General features: G+C 43.5%; 1 protein-coding gene across 2 annotated transcripts in view; it reads right to left on the bottom strand.

Moving 5' to 3' along the window:
* The window catches only part of dscama (Down syndrome cell adhesion molecule a), a 385,227-nt gene that overhangs the window by 94,812 nt on the left and 263,337 nt on the right, over positions 1–27,078 (bottom strand). For both annotated transcript variants that reach the window (XM_034178954.1, XM_034178955.1), the window contains exon 11: positions 25,289–25,468. In XM_034178954.1, coding sequence (XP_034034845.1) covers positions 25,289–25,468 — 180 coding nt within the window. The remainder of the gene's footprint in view (positions 1–25,288; positions 25,469–27,078) is intronic.

Below are 27,078 nucleotides of genomic sequence, written 5' to 3'. Positions count from 1 at the left end.
AAAAACCCTTGCACCAGGCGCAACCAACAAGAAAATAAAAGTTACACACACTTGTGTGTGTAGTGGCGGTACCACAATGCTATCATAAATCTTGATGGCTACTATGTAGCAGACACAGATGTGTTGTGCAGCAAAGAAAAAAAAGGCCAACTTTTGTCAAATTAAACAATTTATTTTTGATTCAGAGCATGCCATTTGATTTGATAAGTGATAAGAAGCAAATATGTATCAAAGATGTTATATTTCATGTTGATGTGAAAGAAAAAAATTGTTACAATGTGACCTGGTGACCTCTGTCTTGTTGCACACCAGCGGATACAAAACATAATGCATCTCTGTTTAAAATCTTTTACATTGTCAGCTTTGTGAAATGAAATACATATGCATACAGAGAAATTCAGAAAGCAGGTGGTTTAACAAGCGGGAATTATTATGCACTTGGCGGCTTAGTCCGAATGTTTCAGAATGTTTCACGCTTGTGTTCAGTGCGCTCCAGTGCTTAAATTCCCCTCGAAGTGCTACTATAATTTTGTCCTTCTTGGACCTGAATGCCTTTTTAATAATTAATCTCAAAATTTCATGCTCTCGTTTAAAGCTTTCAATCAGTGGTTTCCAGACAAGAAGGTCCATCTGACTTATCTCTGCAAGTTTTTGTGCATGTGCAAGACCGTACCTCGGCTCTGTTATGGTAAAGACACAGGTGGACTGTGCTTACTAACACTTAGAAGCAAAACAGTGTGTAATATACCGTGTGTAACATACAGTGTGTAGATAACCGCGAATCAGCTAACTGAAAAGTTAAGTTTTATAACACTAGACAGTTAAAAAATAAGCAGAAGTTACAACTAACCGCTAACTTTTAATATTGACTTGGTACACTGTTGGCTACTGATAAGCCAGTTTTGAGTTTAAGCACTGCCGAGGCTTCTGAGTAACTCAAAAAAAAAAGTGTCATTTACTTTCCAATCACCGAAGCAGTCGCGAAAAGTGCCGCTTTTTTGGTGCCCGGTGGAGAAGGGAAGACAAACCAAATGGGAGAGGTCATGTCGGTAAGTGTTAGTCTACACAGCTAACCAGAGTAGCTGTGTTCTCTCGCCTGCGCAACTGCCCCGACAAACCGCAACACGTCCGCTTTCCACCACATTGTCACCTTTTCTTTGCATTTTCACTTTGTTTGCCGTGTAATTTGCCCAAAAACTCTGTCAGGTCTGTCCCCAGATGTAGGATTAGTGCATCATATGGATCATATTTTAACCCTTTAGTGCCCACCTTCAAACGAGACATCAAATATAGAAGAACTGGTGACTAGCGAATATGCCAATACTTTAACACAAATCTCAGGGAACCCATCAGTCATCCTTGGAGACAATCATGAGCTATTTTCATCCTCACTCTGGGCATCAAGAATCAGTCAAGAATCAGTACCATCTGAAGTTATAATGTTGAAAATATCACAGATCTTCCCATGGGGTCATAAGTGACCCCACACAAGTTTGGATTATACTTTCCACACAGATTGGCCGATCCTTGCAAAATTCTATGGGGAAATGAAGCACAAATAGATTGACAAATTCATGGTAGGCAACTTTTTCTGATTAAAATAAGAAAAATGGTCCAGAAAAATATATGACCGGGGTCATAAATGACCCCACTCGGTCACTTGAGGGTTAAACAATCTGTTTCAGAGCTAAGAGATGGTTTCCATTAGGGTTCTCCTTAATGCTCTGCAGCGCTTCTTTAATGTTGTGTTGATGGTGACGAGCGGCTTTGTTGCGTCTCGTCTGAGGGTCCTAACAGGTGCAGTGAAACTCTTAACAACGCCACACTATGCAGACACTAACGACATACATGCCTCATTACACCCATAGTAGAGTGTGTAACGAGCCTCCGCTCCCAAATGCGCAAGCACACACACACACACAAATGTGTGTGTTCTCTCGCATGGTGGCTCGTGTGATGTGATGGGTTGCGTCAGGCAAGAGGTTGGAAACATTTAAGCCTCATCTCTTATTCACTCTGTAGCCATTTGGAGCTGGGCTGCAGGAAAAAAGTTCTGATTTATTTTGCATGGCAAGAATGAATTTTTTGTGAGACATTTAGAAAAGAGGAAGAAAAAAATAGCTGCTTGGGGTTTATATAAATACAAGTGTTTTAGAACACATTTACGCTCATTTTGCTGTGTAAGTGCCTCAGAGGAGAAACTCAGCGACGCTCCCGGCAGAGTGAGATCAGGAGTGTGGTGACGAAACATAAGGACTGCGAAAAGACAGGAGAAGCTCCACCTGTCAGGTCTGACAGGGTTCACAAAATACTTGCACTGTAAACATTAAAAGACCTGCAGATATATTAAAGACATTGCAGCACAATGATACAGATGGTCAAGATAATCAATACCATATAAATCCTGAGAAGATGCACCATAAAATAAGAAGCGGCACTCACAGAGTGCAACAACTGCACCTTACATTCAGGTTCATAAATATTCGGACAGACACCATTTCTGTAATTTTGCCTTTGTACATTAATGTTGAAATACTAGGGGAGCTACGACCACTACCTTTGCACCCCCCCCCCCCCCCCCCCCAGGACTAAACCAAACCAACTGTTTTAGGTTCCTTAGATGACCCCAAAACACAATCAGGATGTTCCCAAAAATAAAAACTGGCCTCAAGCCAGTTATCCAAGATGGCTGCCAAAATAGGGGTTTTTTCCACTAAAACACCTTTACACAACATATAAACAACTTAAATATCACAGAGATTCAATAGGAAGACCATTGCAGGTCACAGCAAACTCATTTGTGCCTAAACTAAATTCATTCATGGGTTTAAGATTCAAAATGGCGTCCAAAATGGCCACCAATAGACCCTTATCATTAAAATACATAGTAGGAACAAACAATAGACTTAATGACAGAAATAATTGGTGTGTAAGTGGAAAAAAACCTATTTTGGTGGCCATCTTGGATAACTGGCTTGAGGCCAGTTTTTATTTTTGGGAACATCCTGATTGTGTTTTGGGGTCATCTAAGGAACCTAAAAAAAGTTGGTTTGGTTTAGTCGGAAGGGGAGCCTCGGGGGGCAAAGGTAGTGGTCATAGCTCCCCTAGTAAAATGAAACAATTAAGATGTGATTTAAATGTAGACTTTCAGGTTTAATTCAGTGGAGTCAACAAAAACATCATAGTAATTAGACAACCAACACCAAAGGTCAGGTCTGGGAGCATGCACTCCACAATATGAAACGTGCTTGCAAGCATCTGACCATCCTAGGGAACCACCCTAGCAACCACCTTTGCAAGGCAGGTACCCTAGCAAACAACCAGGCCATCATCTTTCAAAAGTAACCACTTTATATCATCAACAGGGAGGTGAAATGTGGGCATCCCCTTGGCCTTATTCCAAGGGTTGGGACCTGCAACACCGAGGCACGTGAGTGCTAGATCATGCACAGTAATAAGTGCCACATGGCCTAAATGTCATATCTGACAATCCTTCAGAATGCAAGCAATACTTCTCGACGCTCCGCAGCAAGTGATATTCTCCAGCATTACTCAAGGCTCCCCAAAAAAGACCTAGTAGAAAAGACACCTAGTTGTCACCTTACGTGACTGGTTAGCATCCAGGTTTCACAACCACAGAGCAAAACAGGAAGCATGATGACCCTAAAGACTTGGACCTTTGTTCTCCAGCAAAAATATGGTCATTGACAAACACCCCCATCCAGCAATCTCAGCACTCTCTCTTCACAGGCATCTTCTGATCTTAAAGCCAGAGGACCCCAAAAGATGAATGATCAAGGGTTGGGCAAGGAGACACCACCTTAGACTTGATCCAGGATAATCATAAACACATACCCAAAGTATACAGATCAGTGTTTATGCAAATCATTACTTTTACAGCCAGTTTTGTTTGGATACATGAAAGTTTACAAACCACTCAATGTGAACTTCCTTTACATTAAGATATACAAACAGTATGGTACTTCATATTACATCTGTCGGGAGTCTGCAGTTATCAGAAACTGATAGATTGTATGAGAAAGAAACAAGTGAGGGAAGCTACCAAGACATCAAGAGCAACTGTGAAGGACTTACAGGCTTCTGTGGCTGTGACCCGAGAGACTATGCATGGTTCAGCTTTTGTCTATTGCATCACTAGAACTACAGCTTTGTGGTAGAGTGGAGCAGAGAATAACTTTCTTAAAAAGAAGATGTGAACTTTCAGCTGCAGTTTGTGAGGAGGTCCATGAGAGGGTCAAGGCTAGATTCATCAGGTTTTTTGATCTGAAAATCCTTCTTTGTTCCATGTCAAAAGTGTACCGTACTCATTGTTATGTCAACAGTGGGAAGAAATACAGCTCAGCTTTTATGATTAGCTGTTATAAACTTAACTGATGACAAAATTCTAACGAGAAAAAAAGTAACTGTAACGGGCACATATGCGTGAGGTTTTTTTTTTGGGAGTGGGCGTGCCCATGGTTGCTCTATTGATAAAACCTCCATCGTAAAACCTCATCATTTTACAGAGCCAGTAAGTAAAGTACAGGTGCAAAGGCCTCGCGTGTACCAGTAGGTTGTTCTTGGTGCTATTTTTCATGAGTGAGCCAGACGGCAGGCTTGTGTAGTCAGTCAGCAGCAGACATGCGCCTGAATTAATTTCACATCCTGATAGTTTGATATGAAATCAGAGAAGGCGGAGATAAATAGAAACCGTGTGAGTGGGCTTTGAGATGAGCCACACGTTTAAGTGTCCGTACACCGTGTGCAGAAGTGGAGGCGCGTTTGTGTGCGTGAGCAGTCCAGCTGAGCCGGCCCCGAGGCATACTTTGTGGCCCGTAATTGGTGTGTTGATGTATTTCTTTAATAATCCAGTGGAATTATGGCAGCGGGAGTATGTGGCGATGGAGAGGAGGAGGAGAGAAAGAGAGGCCTCATTAGGCCTCGGCTCCTGCGATATCCAATTCAGCCTCAAACCACAACACCTGTGGCCACGCACTCAACAAGCACGCAGCTGTGCTGCAGGACTGAAAACATCTTATCTTCATCTTTAGTCACTGTGAGTCATTTTTCATCTGTTTGGATCTTACCTTTTACAGTACTATATATATATATATATATAGGAAGAGCACATTAAATTTTGGAGTGGATCCGGATTAAAAAGCAAATCCAGGCTGTTTCCCCCTATTTCCTTTAATAGAATAGAATACAATAGCCTTTACTGTCATTGTGCAGGGGGTACAACAAAACTGGGGGTGTTCCTGTAGAACTAAATGAAGAAAAACAAGACATACTGTTGAAATATGACATGTGCTGTATAGTTCAGGTATGTGATTGTGAATGCTGGGGCACAGAACCAGAGGTATGTTGAGTTGTTGGGGGGGGGGGGGGGGGGGGGGGGGGTATGGGAGTAGGTCTGTGGGTGAGTGTGTGTCCATGAGTGTTTGCAGTATGTATGGCCCAGGGGAAGAAGCTGTTTGTCAGCCTGCTGGTGTGGGACTTTGTTGATCTGTAACGTCTCCCGGATGGCAACAGGGCAAACAGGAGGTAGGGAGGGTGTGTGGGGTCTCCTATGATGACCTTGGTTCTCCTAGGACAGCAGGATGTGGCGATGGTTTCCAGGCTGGGCAAAGGGCAGTCGATGATCTCTGTGTTTTTATGACCCTCTGCACCGGCTTCCTGTCTTCGGCTGTGGAGTCTGTGTACCACACACTCAGACAGTATGTCAGTATACTCTCCACCGAGGAATGATAGAAGGCCAACAGCAGCTTCGTGTCCAGGTTATTCTTCCTGAGGGAACACAGGAAGTGTAGGCTCTGCTGAGCCTTCTTAACCAGAGCCCTGATGTTGGAGGTCTACGAGTGGCCTGTGGAGATGTGGGTGCACAGAAACCTGAAAGTGGTGACATTTTCCACCTGTTTTCCATTCAAAATGAGGGGGAGGTGATCCTGTCTGTTTTTCCTATAGTCCATGGTGAGTTCTTTTTTCTTATGAACATTCAGGGTCAGGTTGTTCTCAGAGTCTGAGCACCAGAGCGACAGTTCCTCCACCTCGGCCCTGTACGCTGTCTCGTCCTGGTCGCAGATGAGTCCAACCAGTGTGATATCATCCGCATATTTTATAATGCAGTTGGTTGGGTGGGTTGGAGAGCAGACACAGGTGTACAGGGTGTACAGTAGAGGGCTCAGAACGTAGCCTTGAGGGGAACCAGTGCTGAGCGTGAGTGTGGATGAGGGGTGGAGGCTGAGTCTCACAGACTGTGGGCGGCTCGTCAGAAAGTTTTTAATCCAGTTACAGGTAGGGCTGGGGATCCAGCGGTATAGGTCAGTTTGCTATTTTTAGCCCAGAGGCTAGGCTGTAAAAAAGTGAGTAAATAAAAGCACTCAACACAGAAACTCAAAAATAATAAATGCTGTCATCCAGTAAATCTCCCGATTAAAAAGGCATATTATGAGAATTATTATTATTATTATTATTATGGATTAAAATTTGGTTTTCTTTGATAAAGCAGATCAATGAAGAAGGCAAGTTTGTTTAGCTTATTTAATACAGTACACCATATACCTGCCTCCTGCTGGTCATTGACTTGTTGCAAAGAATAACTGTTTCATCACATACATGATGTACATTAGGAGCAGGCGTGATCGAAGTTACATGCACTGTTGTTTGAAATTATCTTGTCAGTTTCTTTAATTTCCATGGCCTAGGTCTGGTGTCCACCAAGATCTCTGCTTGTGTCAAAACATTTATTTCTTAAAGTTACATTTAACTTTAAGAAATAAGTCTGGCGTTACAGTGATAATATCCAGAATGTCTCAGATTATTCCTGTTCATATGTGTGTGCACGAGACTCGCTGCATGCTGGTTTGAAGGTCCAGTAAGTGTTTCAAATCATAGCTTTTTGAAAAATCTTAGTATTTGATAGGACTTACTTTTAAAACTCCTTTTTTGTGGTATATTTGCAGTTGGTCATATTGTCATTTACAGTGAAAATGGTGTCTTTTTTAGTACATGTGACAGTGGTTTCTGACTGCAAAAAGAAACAAAAAAATCGGGATGCATACATTTTTGGAAAGTATAAAAAGAATGAAGGACAGCATTTAACAACATGTATCTGCATCTGTATCTCTGCAGGTGTAGAGAAAAAGAGGAAAAATGAAAATATTTCAGTTGATTTTAATAATCTTTTCAATGCAAGCTCAATGTCATAGGGGTGTTAGAGGCTGGGAGGAAGTGGATGGTGCAGCACTTATTGCGGAACACAATGTGTCTTTTATGTGGAGGTGAGGAGAGCCCTGTTCCTCCACAGCAACCCAGAGGGCAGCGATGATGCGTAAGCCTGCAGGGGATTGTGGGGGATAGGCTGGCTGCTGATAGGCTACTCCCATGAGACAAAAGCCCAGCCTCCATCCTACACCCCCCTTTCTCCCAGGATCCCTTTCACCTGGCCAGGTTACCATGCCAACCAGCATCTGACAGTCTTTCCTCACCGCAGCTCACCTCCCTCCCTCCCTCTCCAGGCTCTACTCTCAGAAAAAAAGGCCATTTCTAGTATCCAGGAATAGAACGTGGACTTGCCATTGATTTACACAGGAGAATTTCAGATGGATTAACTGTTATAAGCAACAAAAAAGGACCAAGGTTCAAGATAATTTGTAGGGAACATTTTTTTTTTTAAAAAAGATGCTGTAATTCAGTCAGAAATCACTTATTATTTATATTGTGCCCATCAAAAAGACCATTTCCACCTCTAGAACTTCCCGTGAAGCTGCATCTGAGGTAATGTAATAATTCTGTAACAGTTTCGGCTACAGCGTAGATTTTTTTTCATTCCTATTCGAGGACTTGAGAAGAAAGCTAACATTGCCTGTACATCGCCCGTCTGGCTTGGTGTTTGTTTTTATCGTCTTCTCCTGCATAAGTTAACAATCAATAAGCAAAGTGCACATCTCGGGCGGCGCGGTGCATTATGGGTAGGCTAAATTTTTCAGCTACCAATCCACGAGCTATGATGATGGAAAGCAGCGAGGAGTGCTGTGATTTGGATCATTTCAACCGCTGGAAAGTTGATGATGGTTAGAGAGTCTGAAACTGTGGATATTGCTGAATATTTGCTAAGCAGGGATGAGAAATTGCTACTCGCCAGCTTGAAGCAATGAAGGTGGGTCTCACATACTTGTATAACCTCTTTGGTGTCATGTTTGTTTTGATAAGTTGACAGACATACAATGATATGTGCATGCATGCACGTCATTCATGGCGCAACATTACACTCATAAGCCGATGCACGAAAACGGCAGCACGGTTTCAGGATATTGACAAATAAATGTGTGCAAGAAACTTACAATTTTAGTCCATCTTTTACGTCCGTCTGGATCTTTCTTTTCTGTGGGGAAATTGTGTAGAATAAACGGAGGTTTACAACCACATTTCTTCTTCTTTCCGTCTTTGTGTGGACTCGGTGGAGCCTTGCAATCGTGTGTTTTCAGCCAACTTTCAAGCCTATAAATTCCATTTGAGCATTTGAAAACAGCACAATGCGCCCCTGTCATTATTTTATGTGTCGCTTAAGGCTTAAAGCCATTGAAACAATCCCTGTAAGCCTTAACTTTTACAGTCCGCTAATGCTACTGTATATGAAATTCAATGGGGGCGGTGTGAGTTTGGTAGTTGGGATTTTTGCCCCCGTTTGACCCATGCATGCGCAGATGCGTTGCGCACTTCGCTTATTAGGGAATAACCCTGTTGTGTCTGATGATTTATGGACGTTCGTGCTGGAATTTACGGTCACAAATTGAGTAAAATGGCTATTTGTGACCGTAATCCAGCATGAACGTCCGCAAAGCATCAGACACAATAGGGTTACTCCCATTCTAATCCAATTCCATCGTTTGCATGGTTTATTTTTCTGTAAGTAATTCAATCGGCGAATCGTTGTGAAAGGGTGTGGTCAGCTCATCGAAGCTTACTGTAGCAACAGTGTCTTCATGTTAAATTGGAAATTCTGTGAGCAGACCCACAGATTTCTCCATCTCCATCTTGGGGGAGGTGATGGTCTAGTGGGGGGGTGTGATGGTCTAGTGGTTAAGGTGTTGGACTTGAGTCCAGAAGATCATGGGTTCAAATCCCTGCCTGACTGGAAAATCACTAAGGGCCCTTGGGGAAGGCCTTTAATCCCCTATTGCTCCCGGTGTGTAGTGAGCGCCTTGTATGGCAGCACCCTGACATTGGGGTGAATGTGAGGCATAATTGTAAAGCGCTTTGAGCATCTGATACAGATGGAAAAGCGCTATATAAATGCAGTCCATTTACCATCTGCATTGAGATAAATCCATCAATCAATCCAGTTAAATCCATTAAATCCACGCATTTTGGCATCGTCTTCGCTGCACTAGTTTCTGTCGCTCTCAACTGACAGCGGCATTAATGACCCCTGTGCAGATCAGGGCGCGGAATTATACATCAAATGTGAAATGTTTGAATATTTTGCCACCGCTGGGTTATACAGTCGAGCTTTACCGGTAAAAAGTAGTTTTACCGGCGACGCGTTAGTGGTCGAACAGATATGTTCATCCGTATAACAGCATGAATGTCCGCACATCATCAGACACAAGGGGGTTTTTCCCTAATTCTAATCCAATTCCATCGGCATGGTTTATTTTTCTGTAGGTAATTTGGTCAACGAGGCTAGGCTTACAGTGAAGCAGCAAGCGTCTCTCCAACAGCGGTCAAGGCGCAGAGTTATCCATCAAATGTGAAAATCAGTCAAATCCATCAAACGTGAAACAGTAATTCTGTATCAGAATCCACATCAGTACGGTAGCTTCAATTCACTCATTTCGGTGGCGGTGGTGGCATGTGACTTTCTCTCACTCTGAGCTAACAGCTAGCAGCGCGTGAACCCGGTGTTCTGGCGAAATGCACGTCTCGACAATTCTGCGTACTGACAATACTGCGCATGCGCAGTTGCGCGCGAAGGACAGTAATGACATCTCGTCAGAACGCTGGTCAGGGCGTGGAGGAATACATCTTTGGCCATTGTTCCACAGATATTATACACCTGATATGTCACACGATTAACCAGTCAGATTTGCTGAAAAGATGTAATTGGATTAGAATCAGTGTTAAGCACCTTCTGATGTATTTTTTCAGGGCCACACAAATGGGCCCCCAAAAAGACTGAAACTCACCTTTCAGGATCAGTCTCTATGGTGAAGACAGGAGCAAAGCTGTCGGATGCTGTAACGTGGAGTTTCTGTGGTGAAAATGTGGCTCATGTGATGCACCTTATGTTTGATGTTTTCTTCATGAAATGTTTTGGTCCTCTGCTATATTTTTGGCTGTGGCCTCTGACAGCGCTGTCTCATTGCAAACTGTTCTTCTTGCAGCATGAGTGGATTCCTCAGATCAACTCATAGCTTATTCCAAATGCAAAGTCAAATCCAGCAGAACAATTAAAGAATTTGTCTTAAATTCAAATAAAACCCTCGTGGCGTGTTGTTGTCTCCTCTCCGGATAAAATGGCTCCACCATCGTGTTGGAAGCACGGCGTGGCTCGGTGACATTTCACCTCATGCTGATGCATTGCCCCGTGGCCTCACTAAAGCCATGGTGGCCAGACAAAAGCAGATGAGATGTGTGCAGCCCCTCTGCCCTGGAGGTGCTGGGAGGTTGACGGTTTGGGTGGGGGCTGTGGAGATCGCATATAAATGACTGGTTCACTGGCTGTCTGCAATGTACTGAAATAATTCCCTTAGCTGCACAATTGGCTTGGACATGAAGCATGATAGTGAGTGTTCGCCTGCAGACGGGGTGGGACAGCGTGGAGAATCTGGAGGGGGAGCTGGATGCAGATGCGAAAATAAGATGAGAGGATGAGGTTTCCTCTGATTGGTCACCGGGGTGATTTACAATTGATATGTTGATCTTGACGTCAAATGTTAAGTTTTAACAGACATTTTCAAAATCAAATCATTTGGTCCTGACCTCAATCTTTCTTCCAACTTTGGTCCAACTTGGACCAAACCTCTGGATGGACACAGAAGAAACTAAAAAGCAGATGTTGTCCAAATTACAGTATAAGAGCAGACACACGTAGCTGTTATCCGTGAGGTCATCCCTTGAAAGGAAGGCGGTACAAGCCTCACAAAAGATGCTTACTCCACTCCTAAAGAAGGCACATGTAAAACGCAGGTGTGTGTCGGCACGCCCGCCAATGCAGCTATGTACAGTTTCATCGTGCTGCAGTGCGTACAGGCAATTTGGACACACCGTTAGCGTGACGGCGGTGTTCATACCCGATGATGTGTAAGCAAGGTTTATGTATTATTGTAAGTTTTGAATAATAAGTTAAAGCACAAAATGTCCAATTTACTGGTTATTGTCAAATAGAGCTGGAGTGACCAAACAAGGCAAACCTTATATTAATAATTTATTGCCAATTTTACAACGTAAAAAAAAGAGAAATCTTAAAATACAATTCTTAAAAGAGAAAAAAATATTAAAAAAACAACTTCCAGCAGAGCCAACCAATCCGGACCCAACCAAACATCCACCAATCCGCGGACGTTTTCCCACTGTTAGCTTAGGGGCGTGTCCTTCTCTCCTCCGACGTGGCACGACTCACTCTCTCAGCCGAGGGAAGGCTCCTCTCCGGCTGTGGCACGTAACGCCCCTCGTTGCTCGTCTCTCCTCGTGGCGTCTCTCTCCGTCACCTGACATTTACGCTGGGAGGCCTCACTAGCTGCCCTCTGACGTGCAATGTTATAGGCCGACAACAGTTTGCAATGATGATCTTTTACCCACCCCGTCAACCCAAACGATAATTGCTCAGAACTCACCCCAAGACCCACATCCACAGGGAGCCGTAAATGCCTACCGAACATCAAAAACGAAGGAGCATAACCCGTCGCACTATGCACTGTATTGTTATAAGCATGAACCAACTCAGAAATGTAGTTTGGCCAACTCCGCTGCCTCTCCTCTCCCAATGAACGGAGCATATTCAGCAACGTTTGGTTAAAACGCTCCACACCACCATTACCCGCCGGATGATACGACGTTGTCCTACTTTTGCCTGTCCCATACAATTCACAGAGTTGCTGCATTAAAGCAGACTCAAAATTCGGGCCACGATCAGAATGGAACCGTGCGGGGCACCCAAACTGCTGTATTATATGCTTCCACAGCATTTTAACCGTTGTTTGCGCAGACTGATCTAAAGTAGGAATTGCCCATGCAAAACGAGTGAACTGATCAGTTGCAACCAAAATGTTCTGATACGTATCCATTGGTCGGCCAAGGGTTAAAAAATCCAACCCAATAACCTCCAATGGATAAGTAGCACCAATCGAACCAAGCGGAGCCCTAGGCTCAACATGGCTCCTTTGGAGACTGCACATAGCACACTTCTCCTGAAATGCCCGTACCTCCCTCTCCATATCAGGCCAATAAAACCTTCGACGAAGCTGAGCAAGAGTCCTATCCACACCAAAGTGAGCCCCAGCCTCATGAATCTTCTGCCACACCTCCTCACAGCGACAACCTGGACACACGATCTGACGATATTCCTCATGACTCTGTCCATCAACAAAGGTCCGGCATAACACACCCTCTACCACTGTCAGCTTTCTCCATTGCCGGAGTAATTTTGGGCTCGGCTCATGAGCAGCAGACGTTGGGAGCGAGTTGGAACGCTCCCCTCAACAACATACCCCTTAACAGCCTGGATATCCAAATCCAGGCTTTGAGCCTCTGCCCATCCATCCTCAGGTATTACCCCGACACCCGCACTAACCATTAACCCCTGGTCGTGCTCCTTTGCTGACACTATAACCCCCTTTGATGGAACCGGAAACCTTGACAAGACATCAGCATTGACGTTAGTTTTACCTGAACGGTATCTCACTGTGTAATTAAAAGAAGCCAACTGTGCCACCCAGCGCTGCTCCACTGCCCCAAGATGTGCCGTCTGCAAATGAGCCAAGGGGTTGTAATCTGTATAGATGGTAAATTCTGCTCCTGTCAAAAAATCTTTAAACTTTTCTGTCACAGCCCATTTCAAGGCCAACAACTCAAGTTTGAATGAGCTATAATTCGCATCATTCTGTTCACTTGGATGCAGGCTCCAACTAGCATAAGCTACAACACGTTCCTGACCATCCTGGACCTGAGACAACACAGCCCCAAGTCCCTGGTTACTAGCGTCAGTGTACAAAATAAAAGGCTTATCATAATGAGCGTATGCCAGAACCGGAACCTGCGTTAACGCCTTCTTGAGGGCATCAAACGAGACTTGACACGCCGTAGTCCAATTCACCTTCTTGGACTGTGACTTCTTATCCACCCGAACGCCTGTCAAAAGCCTATTCAGGGGCCGAGCTAATTTAGCAAATCCTGCAACAAATCGCCTATAATACCCAGCTAACCCCAAAAATGCCCTGACCTGCTTAATAGTACTCGGGACAGGCCAATCCAAGACAGCACAGACTTTTTCTGGATCAGGTCTCACACCCTGTCGATCCACCACATGTCCCAGGAATGCTACCTCCCGCTGCAACAACCTGCACTTATCTGGACGCAATTTCAGACCATGCCGCCACAACCGCTCAAACACCCGGTCAAGATGCTGAAGGTGGGAAGAAAAATTAGCGGAATATATAATGATGTCATCCAAATACACCAGTAATGATTCCGCCATCTGTCCATTTAGGCACTGCTGCATCAACCGTTGGAAGGTTGCAGGCGCATTACAAAGTCCAAAAGGCATTCGCTCAAACTCATACAAGCCCAGCGGGGTAGCAAAAGCCGTCTTTTCCCGCTCATCAGGATGCATTTCAACCTGCCAGTAACCACTGGCAAGGTCCAAAGTCGAGAACCATTCTGACTGGCTAAGGCCAGTCAGTGTTTCTTCAATGCGAGGCAAGGGAAATGCATCCTTGTGCGTAACTGCATTCAACTTCCTATAATCTACGCAGAAACGCCAACTACCATCCTTTTTCCGCACAAGAACTATAGGAGCCGCCCAAGGACTACTACTCTCCCTTATCACTCCCCTCTCAAGCATACCTGAAAGAAGAGTCTTCACTTCTTTATACAACATAGGTGGGATCGGACGGTATCTCTCTCGAATAGGGGCAGCATCTCCCGTAGGGATCCTATGCTGCACCAAATTTGTCCGCCCAAAATCTTCCTCATGACGGACAAACACCTTCCCCCATTTTCGCAGCAAAGCCTGCAATTCTCCTTGCCCTTGTTCAGACAAATCCGGACAACTCTCACCCACACCAACTGCCACAGGCAATTCCGGACCAGCCTCAGCGACTGCAGCACTCACCAACGAGACCTGGACAACACCATCCTCCACAATCGACAGGGCCACATCATCAGGACCACACACATCAGAATCCTCAATATAATAAAGCCGACCTAGTTTGTGGAAACGGCCGATCGAAACGCTATACGGATGTGGGTTACACACACGAACCGGGACCCTCCCCTTCTTAACTTCCACCAGGGCCCTTGCCACACCCACAACCCCAGAACCAGGCATAGCCTCCATCAAGGCACCATAATCCACCCCCCTTGGTCCCATCTTAGTACGACCCCACACCATCAACTCACTCTTTGGTGGAACAGAAATGCCATATTTAGAGGCCAACCTCACGTACCCCACCAAGCCATCCTCCGCTGAGGAAACCCTAACACCCCGGCACACAGCAAACGCATCCCTCCAGACCTTCTGTCTCTTAAAGGCCGGTGGGCAGGCAGATTCCCCGGGACATTTAAACAAGGCATCCCAACAGGCTCCAATGACATTCATTCCAACAACTAAGGGGTTCGGACACTTCTCATCTTTAACAACCACCACTCCCCGACTCGGGACCATGATACCCTCAACCTCTAAGTCTAGTACAGCATAACCAACACAAGGTATCTCTAACCCATTAACAGCGCTCAATCGAAACCACGTAGGAGCCTGCCCAAGCTTAATTTGTCCAAAATGCTTATTAAACAGGCTCTCTGCCATTAATGTAACTTGTGACCCTGTGTCCAAAAGACCACCCAACCGAATTCCCTCAATAGTCAATTCTATAGTAGGACATTGGCCAACAAAAGCATCAGAGGTCCTGGTCAATGGTGGTGTGGCAGCAAACCCGGCAGCTCGGACCTCAGCAGCCGGGTCTACCAGTTTAAAGCCGGTTCAGCTGTAACTACACAATACCGCGCAATATGTCCCACCTTCCCACAACGATAGCAAATGGGCCTCCCCCACTCATCCCGATCGTGGAATCGCCTAGATGAATACCGCTGATTCCGCATTGAGTTAGCAACCCTAGGTTGAGGTGAAACTGACTGTCTTTGTGGTTTAAGTTCCACCACAACATCCTGCGCCAACCCCCTGACCTGTTCCTTAACCTCTGCCAAAATTTCACCCTTTAACTTCTCCGTCCAATCAGAACCCTGATGGGGTCCACCTGAACCATGCAATTTACCTACCGAAGCACAGGTTACATCCGACTGGACACCCCCATATTCTAAATCAAGCTGGAGGGCCTCCTGCTGCAACTCAGCAAAACCCAACTCAGGGTTCCAACGAGCATAGACCTTCAAGGCCCGAGCAAAAGGCCCTTCACGGAGTCCCAACAACAACTGATCTCGCAAAATGCTTTCAGAGGGGGCGTTATCAAAATCTAGATGTTGCAACTTACGGTACAATTCACACAACCTCAACATAAATGATTGTATAGGCTCATCTAGTCTCTGTGTACAACTGAAAAAACTAGACCTCAAAATAGGGGCGGGAACCCGTTCATCATATAATGAATCTAAATGAGCAAAAATTTTTGTGAGTTTACCTTTTTCATCCTCATCTAAAACTACAATTTGACGTTTAGCCTCCCCAGTCAGTACTCCTAAGACAATACTTACTTTCCTTGCCTCTGTCAAATCCTGAAACCCCAAAAACCCCTTAATCTGTTCCTTCCAATCACAATACCTTAATTCAACACCTGGCCCCCTAAATTTAGGGAGCCAGGTGCACCTGGATACACTGGCATCATCATATTTGCTCTTGTTTAGAAACACCAGCTCCCAAAAGTGAATCCTGTTCGTGACGCCAAAATATGTAAGCAATGCAGCTATGTACAGTTTCATCGTGCTGCAGTGCGTACAGGCAATTTGGACACACCGTTAGCGTGACGGCGGTGTTCATACCCGATGATGTGTAAGCAAGGTTTATGTATTATTGTAAGTTTTGAATAATAAGTTAAAGCACAAAATGTCCAATTTACTGGTTATTGTCAAATAGAGCTGGAGTGACCAAACAAGGCAAACGTTATATTAATAATTTATTGCCAATTTTACAACATAAAAAAAGAGAAATCTTAAAATACAATTCTTAAAAGAGAAAAAAATATTAAAAAAAAACAACTTCCAGCAGAGCCAACCAATCCGGACCCAACCAAACATCCACCAATCCGCGGACGTTTTCCCACTGTCAGCTTAGGGGCGTGTCCTTCTCTCCTCCGACATGGCACGACGCACTCTCTCAGCCGAGGGAAGGCTCCTCCCTGGCTGTGGCACGTAACGCCCCTCGTCGCTCGTCTCTCCTCCTGGCGTCTCTCTCCGTCACCTCGCCTTCCGTGCACCTACACACACACACACCCAGGCCAGCGAGCACACAACTCCGTCCCCGCGGGAAACTCCAACTTTCTGCTTAAAAAGCACCACCTCACAAACACATGAGAGCGTACTCACAGACACGGCAGGGTTCTCCCCTGTTTATGGCGTTTCTCCGGCGCGAGCGTTCAGCTGGAACCAGTAGCATCAACGTCAGCACGACTCCCGTTATCCAGTCGCTCTCCTCACCAGCTGCTCTTCATGCCTTCCGCCACCAGATCCTTTCCTCTCCGTGAAGTCAAGTGGAATGAAGTGAAGTCCACCCCTCACACTACAAAACCCCTTTTTGTATCCACCACGTCACACTCCAGGTGAGCTGATTGCAAAGATCCAAAAGAAATCAGCTGCGCCCACAGTTGCCATAGCAACCATCAAGGAGCGGCACTCCAAAATCCAACCAGCAAATAAACTTCCCCAAAGGCTGGATTACAGATGCATGGTGTATTATGACGACACATTAGCCTGTGATCAGACATTCATAACAATGAAAGTGCCAAGCTGCAACATCACAATAGCTCCACTTCATTTCCCGTGGACTCCGCCACAATAGCCTGGCAGAGTGCGATTCTTTTGTCATGACCGCCCTGCTCCCCTCCACAGCATGTCTTTTTCCTGATTCTCTCCCCTCAGCCCCAACCAGTCCCAGCAGAAGACTGCCCCTCCCTGAGCCTGGTTCTGCTGGAGGTTTCTTCCTGTTAAAAGGGAGTTTTTCCTTCCCACTGTCGCCAAGTGCTTGCTCACAGGGGGTCGTTTTGACCGTTGGGGTTTTTCTGTAATTATTGTATGGCTTTGCCTTACAATATAAAGTGCCTTGGGGCAACTGTTTGTTGTGATTTGGCGCTATATAAATAAAATTGATTTGATTTGATATGATTTATATAAGTGCTTGTTTGCTGACCCGACCGGACGACATTTTCACCACATGCACGGATCTTTCACACGACACCTTTCGGCATTCGGGCAGTCGGTAACGCAGTGACAATCACACCGTCCATCACGTGAATACTTCAGCAAGCGTCAGCTTCTGTGCCTCCATAAATAGCTCCTCTTAAGCCTCTTAAGTACCTGCTGCTCAAGTGATGCTGGCTGTCCTAGACATCTAAACAAGCCAAAGTGGACAAAATATTCTCATGGCCTACATCACTGAGCCTCATCCTTTGACATTATATCAGACAGCATTCATTCAGCACAAGACAGGGCTCTCAAACTGGTGGCCCTGAGGCAGGACAAGACCAGCTGTCTTATTCTGGTTGTTTGCTGTTAGCAGGATATCTCAAAGAACACATGCAATTAAATGTGATACAGAGTTGTTAGGAGTTGCTTTGTTAAAGATATAGTGCCACTGGGGGTTTTTTTTTTTTAGATTTACGTCATAAAAAGAGTTTTCTTTGGCGCCACTATAATTTTATTCATTATCATTTAGATAAAGAATTAATAATATGATATTGGCAATATGATCAAAATTCAGAGGTGGGACAAAGTCACTGTCAAGTCATTCTCAAGTCATCAATCTGCAAGTCCCAAGTCAAGTCTCAAGTCAGCTTGGAAACAATTGGTGTTCATTATGACTTGAGACTTGAATTGGGACTTGCTGATTCATGACTTGAGAGTGACTTGATGGTGACTTTGTCCCACCTCTGTCAAAATTCATTCTGTCTGGAAACAATCTGGAATTTCAACCCCTGAGGTAGAAATTCAAGGTACTATGACCAACATTTGGTAGATTTGGAAGTGATTTACAAGAAATCATTTCCAAATCTACTGTACCAAATCTTGAAAAAGTCTGTGGGTCAAAGGGCCTTTTCTTATTGTGCCCCAGTATTGTGGAATGGTCTCCCAGTGTTGATAAGACAGTCCGATACTGTAGAGACCTTCAAGTCAAGAATGAAGACATATTTTTAATATTAGTGCTTTGGTTAATATAGTGTGTTATTCTGCTTTTTTTTTTAAATTCTTTTTAAATTTATTCTTTTAATTTTAGCTTTTAATGGTGTTTTTAAACTTGTTGTTTTTAATTCATTTTAAACTGTTTTTGAACTGTTTTGTGTGAGGTGTCTTGCGACGATGTTGTCGTGATTTTGTGCTTTTATAAATTGATTAATTTGAAACTGAATTGAAATCTTATGGATGTTAATGTAAGATAGTCACAGATAAAACCTCACGTATGTGCACACGCGCTTCCTCCTGTAGTCTGTATGAGGAAAAGACTATTTTTAATTTCTTCCAAGATAAAAATGTTCTCTTCATTAAAATGAGCTGTAATTTTGCAACATGCTCCAAAATAAACCTACAGTATAACACTTGGATTTTGGTAGAAACTAAATCTTCTCAGTTTTATGAAGTTTTACTCCAGATGTCCAACTGTTTGTTGTGATTTGGCGCTATATAAATAAAATTGATTGATTGATTGATGTCCCTCCTCACACAACTCCAGACACAGACATTGGTGGTCTCCCAGCCAGGCACTAATCAGGACCTACTCTGCTTCACTTCTGAGATCTGATAAGATCACGTGAACAGAAAGCAGCTCCAGGATTCAATTCAATTCACATTTGTAATGTCTCCAGCAATTAGTGTGGAAGAGATTTTGCTAACGTTGTGCCAGCAACTTCAAAACTGAGCCGTGATAATATGAACATAGTCTTAGGATGCTTTCACATTTGGTATGATTCCACCCCCACCCCCCTCAAGATGGATTTCATGGAGGCAGACCTGGAGGATTTGGATGGGGTGGCAAAGACAATGTGGACAGAGTGGGATTTATATTCAGATTCAGAGATTTAAAGAAGCACATTTCAGCTATTTCTACTGATGTGCTGTTGACACTAATGTATAAGTTGTGATTATAACACCTGACTGATGTTTTTATTTTTTGATATAGATGAGAAACGAGGCAGCACTGACCTCTCATATCACCTTCATCCCGGATTTCTACACTGCTGAAACAAGAATATCAACATATTTGTTTCAGTCAGTGAATATCAGGGAACTATTTTGTTTTTTTTATGCTGTCAGCTGTTGTGTTTTTTATGCTTTAATGCTTTGACATATTAATAAATAAATGATTACACTATTTCATGACTGAAGTGTCATCTTCCATGAACATTAGGATATATTGCTGAAATTAGGCTTTACATTCTTCTTTCAAACCCAGCGATCGTTCCAGGGAACATGATGTGTTTCCACACACAGTATGTCACACAGATCCCGACTGCAGTGATCATGAGCTTATCACTGATTGTCTGAGGACAGTCAGACAATTAATTCAATTATACAACACCAACTTACAACATAAGCTGTCCTAAGGTGCTATCAACAAGCCAGGTTTAAACTTTGCCAACCCCATGAGCAAGGACATGGTGACATAAAGGAATAACATCTACAGTTTTTTGACTAGAGGAAGAAATCTCTAGCAGACCAGACTCAGTGGAGTGACCATCTGCTTTGGCCATACTAACAAATAAAAATACAACAAAGAACTGTCAGAACATGCAATGATAGAAATACTGCATCAAAGCAAACACATGCATGTCCCAGAGCACCCTGCTCAGCATGCCGCTCTTGCTGGAGTGACATCTCTGCTATTTTGGCATTGTGGATAGCTCGCGTCCACAGACTGAGCTCGCCAGACTACTTTTGCCACCCTGCTCAGCATGCCGCTCTCGTTGGAGTGACCACACACAGAATGTGTCTCTTCCCAGATCGATCTCTTTCAGTGCAGTTTCTTGTTCTGACTTTAACACGAAGTTAACACACAAGTCTTTCATCGCCAACTTTAAATGGTCATCAAAACATTCCAATTGTATCTTTCTGAATTCTTCCGCATCAAACTCCATCGTGTCAATGCTTACAATGTGCTTGAGCGATAAGAGGTGAAGTTGCTCATAAACTTTAAGTTTCTTAAATATTTATTATGGCCACTCTTAAAACTTCACTCATCTTTATAATTTTATTACTGGTAAATTTACATTTATGTGAGATATACTCATTATCTCACAGGACTATATCACAATTATCTGGGAACTACTTTTTGCGCAGGAATTCATCAAGCACATCGGACGCCGGTGCGTACTAACACAGAATATCCAGAAACTGGACAGTTGTTAGGCCATAACAAGAACGTCCATTTTTAGCTTGCCATAAGCTAAGCTAGTGGCGCTGGTGAGAGTATGAAGCCAGAGTTCACAATGACAGAAGGTTGAAAAGACAACCAGGAAGTGAAGAGCAGCATTCTAGTAAAACTGACTGCAGTTAGTGTGTCTGTGATTAAACTGTTAAAAAAAACAAACACTGAATGGTTTTTACTCCAACCCTGACACCCCTGACCCCTGTCTCCCACAAGATGCACTCATATCCCAGTATTTGGACATGTTGGACATTTCCCCATCCCACTCTGCTTATTAGGTGAATGATTGCTAGGCGGCCAATGCTTTAATTGTACATATGTGTGTTTGCCTATATATGTATATATACACCCCTGCCACATTTCTCCATGTAATGTGGAGTTGCGTCAGGAAGGGCATCCGGCATAAAACCTGTGCCAATTCAGCATACATATCCACCTTGGATTTGCTGTGGTGACCCCGAGTGCATATATACTCAACAAAAATATAAACGCAACACTTTTGGTTTTGCTCCCATTTTGTATGAGATTAACTCAACGATCTAAAACATTTTCCACATACACAATATCACCATTTCCCTCAAATACTGTGCACAAACCAGTCTAAATCTGTGATATTGAGCACTTCTCCTTTGCTGAGATAATCCATCCCACCTCACAGGTGTGCCATACCAAGATGCTGATTAGACACCATGATTAGTGCACAGGTGTGCCTTAGACTGCCCACAATAAAAGGCCACTCTGAAAGGTGCAGTTTTGTTTTATTGGGGCGGGATACCAGTCAGTATCTGGTGTGACCACCATTTGCCTCATGCAGTGCAACACATCTCCTTCGCATCATCCCTGAAGAGAACACCTCTCCAACGTGCCAAACGGCATCAAATGTGAGCATTTGCCCACTCAAATCGGTTATGACGACGAACTGGAGTCAGGTCGAGACCCCGATGAGGACGACGAGCATGCAGATGAGCTTCCCTGAGATGGTTTCTGACAGTTTGTGCAGAAATTCTTTGGTTATGCAAACCGATTGTTCCAGCAGCTGTCCGAGTGGCTGGTCTCAGACGATCTTGGAGGTGAACATGCTGGATGTGGAGGTCCTGGGCTGGTGTGGTTACACGTGGTCTGCGGTTGTGAGGCTGGTTGGATGTACTGCCAAATTCTCTGAAACGCCTTTGGAGACGGCTTATGGTAGAGAAATGAACATTCAATACACGAGCAACAGCTCTGGTTGACATTCCTGCTGTCAGCATGCCAATTGCACGCTCCCTCAAATCTTGCGACATCTGTGGCATTGTGCTGTGTGATAAAACTGCACCTTTCAGAGTGGCCTTTTATTGTGGGCAGTCTAAGGCACACCTGTGCACTAATCATGGTGTCTAATCAGCATCTTGATATGGCACACCTGTGAGGTGGGATGGATTATCTCAGCAAAGGAGAAGTGCTCACTATCACAGATTTAGACCGGTTTGTGGACAATATTTGAGGGAAATGGTGATATTGTGTATGTGGAAAAAGTTTTATATCTTTGAGTCCATCTCATACAAAATGGGAGCAAAACCAAAAGTGTTGCGTTTATATTTTTGTTGAGTGTATATATATATATATATATATATATATATATATATATATATATCTTTATCTTTTTAAAATCATAATGACAACAGAAACTACCCAAATGACCCTGATCAAATGTTTACATCCCCCTGTTCTTAATACCGTGTGTTGCCCCTTTAACATCAGTGACAGCTTGGAGTCTTTTGTGGTCGTTGTGGACGAGACTCTGTGATGGTAAAGGGGCCACTGAATATGTTTCGGACTTTATTTACATCAATTATGAAGAAATACAAACAGTATGGCACTCTATGGTAAATCGACATGGAGTAGACAGTTCTCAAAATCTGAGTGACTGTGTAAGAAGGAGAAGAGTGAGGAAAGCCACCAAGACACCCAGACAACCCAGGAGAAGTTATGGCCTTACGTGGCTGTGATTGGAGAAATTGTGTTTACAGTGTCAATTTTGCATTTTGCATCACCACTCAGCTTCATAGTGGAGTAGAGCGGAGAAGGATATTCTTTCATGAAAAAAGATCAAATCCAGGCTTGCATCTCAGATGTACCTTCAGGTAAACTGTAGCTGAACTTTCAGGTCTTCTTTTGAAGAAAATCCTCCTCTATAGCACTTCATCATGAAGCTGTATAACTGGTGATACAAAATGCAAGTTTGGTCAAATGTTTGGTCTGAGATGCTCGTGGCAAAGCAGTATCTGGCGGTACTACATTGTTTGTAATCCATCTGACTTTAAATGTGGTTTGACGGCTGTAACTATGAAAACAAGATCAAAATCAGGTGAAAGTTATAGCTGTGGTCTTCAGGCACAGTAGTGTGCACGACATCATACCACATTCACACAACACAACTCCAAGATACACTATCAAGAACAAAAGCAATCTGAGATTTCTGACATCCACCAAGGGTTGCCGAGGACTCAAAATAAAAGATATGTGATTCACATCGTGACCTGGACTTTACCTGGATCCAGATTCCACAACACAATACAATAATTTCATTCTGATCCAGAATGGTCAGACTGATCAAGATGTCACAATCTCATATTTAATTCACAAGCTGAAACAAAATAGTGTCTTCCTGATCTTGGTTTTACATTGTGATGTCATATTTTTTTCTGCTGCAGAACCTGCATATCCGGATCACTCCCAACAAATCCTGAGCCACAATCTGGAACCAGATCACCTCCAAAATTCAATGGAGTCTTCCATGCCCCAATATCTATCTGTAGTGCAAATTTCGTGAGAATCCATGAAGTAGTTTTGATGTAATCCTTAAAAGCCTAAGTAAAGTGAAATCTTGATCCAGAATCTGGAACCGGAACACCTCCAAATTTTAATGAAGTCTTCCTAATATCTATCTGTGGTGAAAATTTGTCAAAATATGGGCAGTATTTTTGACATAATCCTGCTAACAGACAGACAAATAAACAAATGCTGATGATTTTATTACATCTTTGGCGGACGTAATAAAGACTTGAACTGTAAAGAAAAAAATACAAAAGTAACCAGAACATCAAGGATGTGAAGTCAAAACAACTAGGATGAAAATAAACAGGAAGGAGAACAGACAAGGTTAACCCTTTGCTACACCTCTACATCTCACTTCATCTCTCAGCCCACTTTTACAAATGGCAAACCACATCTGCATGCAGAATCAGAAACTAATGGAGGGAAGCTAAGTCCTGGATCCTATACAGGATAAGCGCTGCACCCGGATACGCTGGCTGTGGCTCTGTGCGAGCTTCCATGGGATCACTATGATGGCATCGTGCATCGTGCTGGTGGTCTGACAGCCACAAATGATGCAGGGACAGAAGCCCCCTAAATGAAAGCACTAATAGTAGAGCTATAGACATCAACTGGTTTAGTTTCAAAATGTGTTTTTTAAATGTGGCATAATACTGTACTGTAGACTATAGAAAACGTCTCTGTAAGTAGTTTGCTGAACATTTCACGCAGTACAGTACATCTCTAGATCTTGGTTTTTACAGACTGTGCAACATTCACATTCCTTTTAGTCAAATATCATCACAGCTGTCAACCTTTCTTTGCAAATAACAAGTGGATCATTTTAAATACTGAAATCAAGCAATTTGTTTTTCATAGTCATCATTCACAACATCAACCTATCACTCATTCTGCAGGACTTTTCAATAAGAAAAATTATACAACATGCAGAATTCATAATGGTCACACATTTGAGCCACTGGTTCTGCTTGCATTTGAGTGTACACCCCTCCCCAAGTTAACCGAACTATCAGAATAATTGGAACATGGTCTGAATAAAATAGACCACATGGTAAGACCATTAATACCTAACACATGGAGCTCTATCTTCCACCCCACGCAAAGCAGTGGACAGCGCAGCACAACCGGCATTGCTAGTTTCCACCTGATACAGTTGTTATTTTCATGCCCAGCACACACATTCTTTAAAGTACAAGCCCACTTGTGCTCATCTGTGCAGCCGTGAGCATGTTACTTTTAAGACAAGGTGTAGTCAGGTGCATTGCCAGCAACTGAATGGTGCAGGTGCAGTGGACCCTCTAATGCTTCACCTCGGGGAGCTGTGGTGGATGACTGCTGCACCCTCTCATGGACTTTGAAAATTTGAATGAAAAACTACTTTTCTTGCCAGGAAATCTCGCATCTGAGTTTGTCATCAAAGTAACAGTGTGCCAATTGTTGGTGCACTTGTTTTAATTAGTCACGCCTGTGACTAATTAACTAAATACAGTGCTTTAGCACTCTGTGCCTTACTCTGAGCTCAGATTATCCACCGTGTGAAAAAAACAAATTGGAGTTGAACATGCCTCAAATGCACTTTCACTACGTGCATAAGATCATGTGCAATAGATCATCAAGATAGGTCATCAAGATAGGGTCCGTGGTGTGTCTACTGTTCTCCACAAAACTTACTTTTGACGTTGAGATACATGGACTTGCTGACATCCGCTCCAACGTCATTGCTGACCCGACACAGGTAGAATCCGCTGTCTTCCTCCAAAACATGTTTGATGAGCAGTGAGCCATTGACTAGTACCTCGATACGAAAGCCTGAGTTGAGGGCAATGGGTTTAAACTGTGGGACACCAGCACCTGTGCAAGCATTCATGAAGTTGAGACAAATATACAGTAACACACAGTTCCTAGTTCATTCATTATGGGACAGTTTGCTCTGTAATCACGTGCAGAAAAATACATTTTGCTGGAAATACTGTGACTTTATTTAATTGATCCTTAATGTTTTCATAATCAAAGCCTGGGGGGGGGGGGGGCAGATGTAAAATTAGAAATGGATGTGATTTTACAACATAAATTAATGTTTTTTCCCCCCAGTTTTAAAACTATAGAAATCAATTAAACAACAATAAATGTGAAAACCAGCAGAGTGCATCAATATGAGCTTTCTGTCAGTCATCTCAGCTCTTTCACAGTGCTTCTATGAACCTACAGAGTGGGGTGTTTTTTATGTATTCAACCTCAAGGCTGTTGACATTATATTTGTTGTTTGTTGTTGTGTTGGCATTCACAAATAGGTGATCTGTTGCAGAGAAGCTGCTGCCCGCTACAACCCCAATTCCAATGAAGTTGGGACGTTGTGTAAAATGTAATAAAAACACAATACAATGATTTACAAATCCTCTTCAACCTATATTCAGTTGAATACACCACAAAGACAAGATATTTAATGTTCAAACTGATAAACTTCACTGTTTTCGTGCAAATATTTTCTCATTTTGAAATGGATGCCTGCAACATGTTTCAAAAAAGCTGGGACAGTTGTATGTTTACCTCTGTGTTACATCACCTTTCCTTCTAACAACACTCAATAAGCGTTTGGGAACTGAGGACACTAAGTGTTGAAGCTTTGTAGGTGGAATTCTTTCCCATTCTTGCTTGATGTACAACTTCAGTTGTTCAACAGTCCGGGGTCTCCGTTGTCGTATTTTGCGCTTCATAATGTGCCACACATTTTCAATGGGCGACAGGTCTGGACTGCAGGCAGGCCAGTCTAGTACCTGCACTCTTTTACTATGAAGCCACACTGTTGTATCACGTGCAGAATGTGGCTTGGCATTGTCTTGCTGAAATAAGCAGGAACGTCCCTGAAAAAGACGTTGCTTGGATGGCAGCATGTGTTGCTCCAAAACCTGAATGTACCTTTCAGCATTGATGGTGCCATCACAGATGTGTAAGCTGCCCATGCCATGGGCACTAACACACCCCCATACCATCACAGATGCTGGCTTTTGAACTTTGCGCTGGTAACAATCTGGATGGTCTTTTTCCTCTTTTGTCCGAAGGACACGACGTCCATGATTTTCCAAAACAATTTGAAATGTGGACTCATCAGACCACAGCACACTTTTCCACTTTTCGTCTGTCCATTTCAAATGAGCTCGGGCTCAGAGAAGGCAGTGGTGTTTCTGAATGTTGTTGATGTATGGCTTTCGCTTTGCATGGAGTTTTAACTTGCACTTGTAGATGTAGTGACGAACTGTGTTAACTGACAATGGTTTTCTGAAGTGTTGCTGAGCCCACGCTGTAAGATCCTTTTCACAATGATGTTGGTTTTTAATGCAGTGCCGCCTGAGGGATCGAAGGTCACAGGCATTCAATGTTGGTTTTCGGCCTTGCCGCTTACATGTAGAAAGTTCTCCAGATTCTCTAAATTTTCTGATTATATTATGGACTGTAGATGATAG

Source organism: Thalassophryne amazonica, chromosome 9 (genome assembly GCF_902500255.1).
Source record: "Thalassophryne amazonica chromosome 9, fThaAma1.1, whole genome shotgun sequence".
NCBI lineage: Eukaryota > Metazoa > Chordata > Actinopteri > Batrachoidiformes > Batrachoididae > Thalassophryne > Thalassophryne amazonica.
The sequence above is the reverse complement of the archived record's forward strand: the minus strand, read 5'-3'. Positions and strand labels throughout refer to the sequence as shown.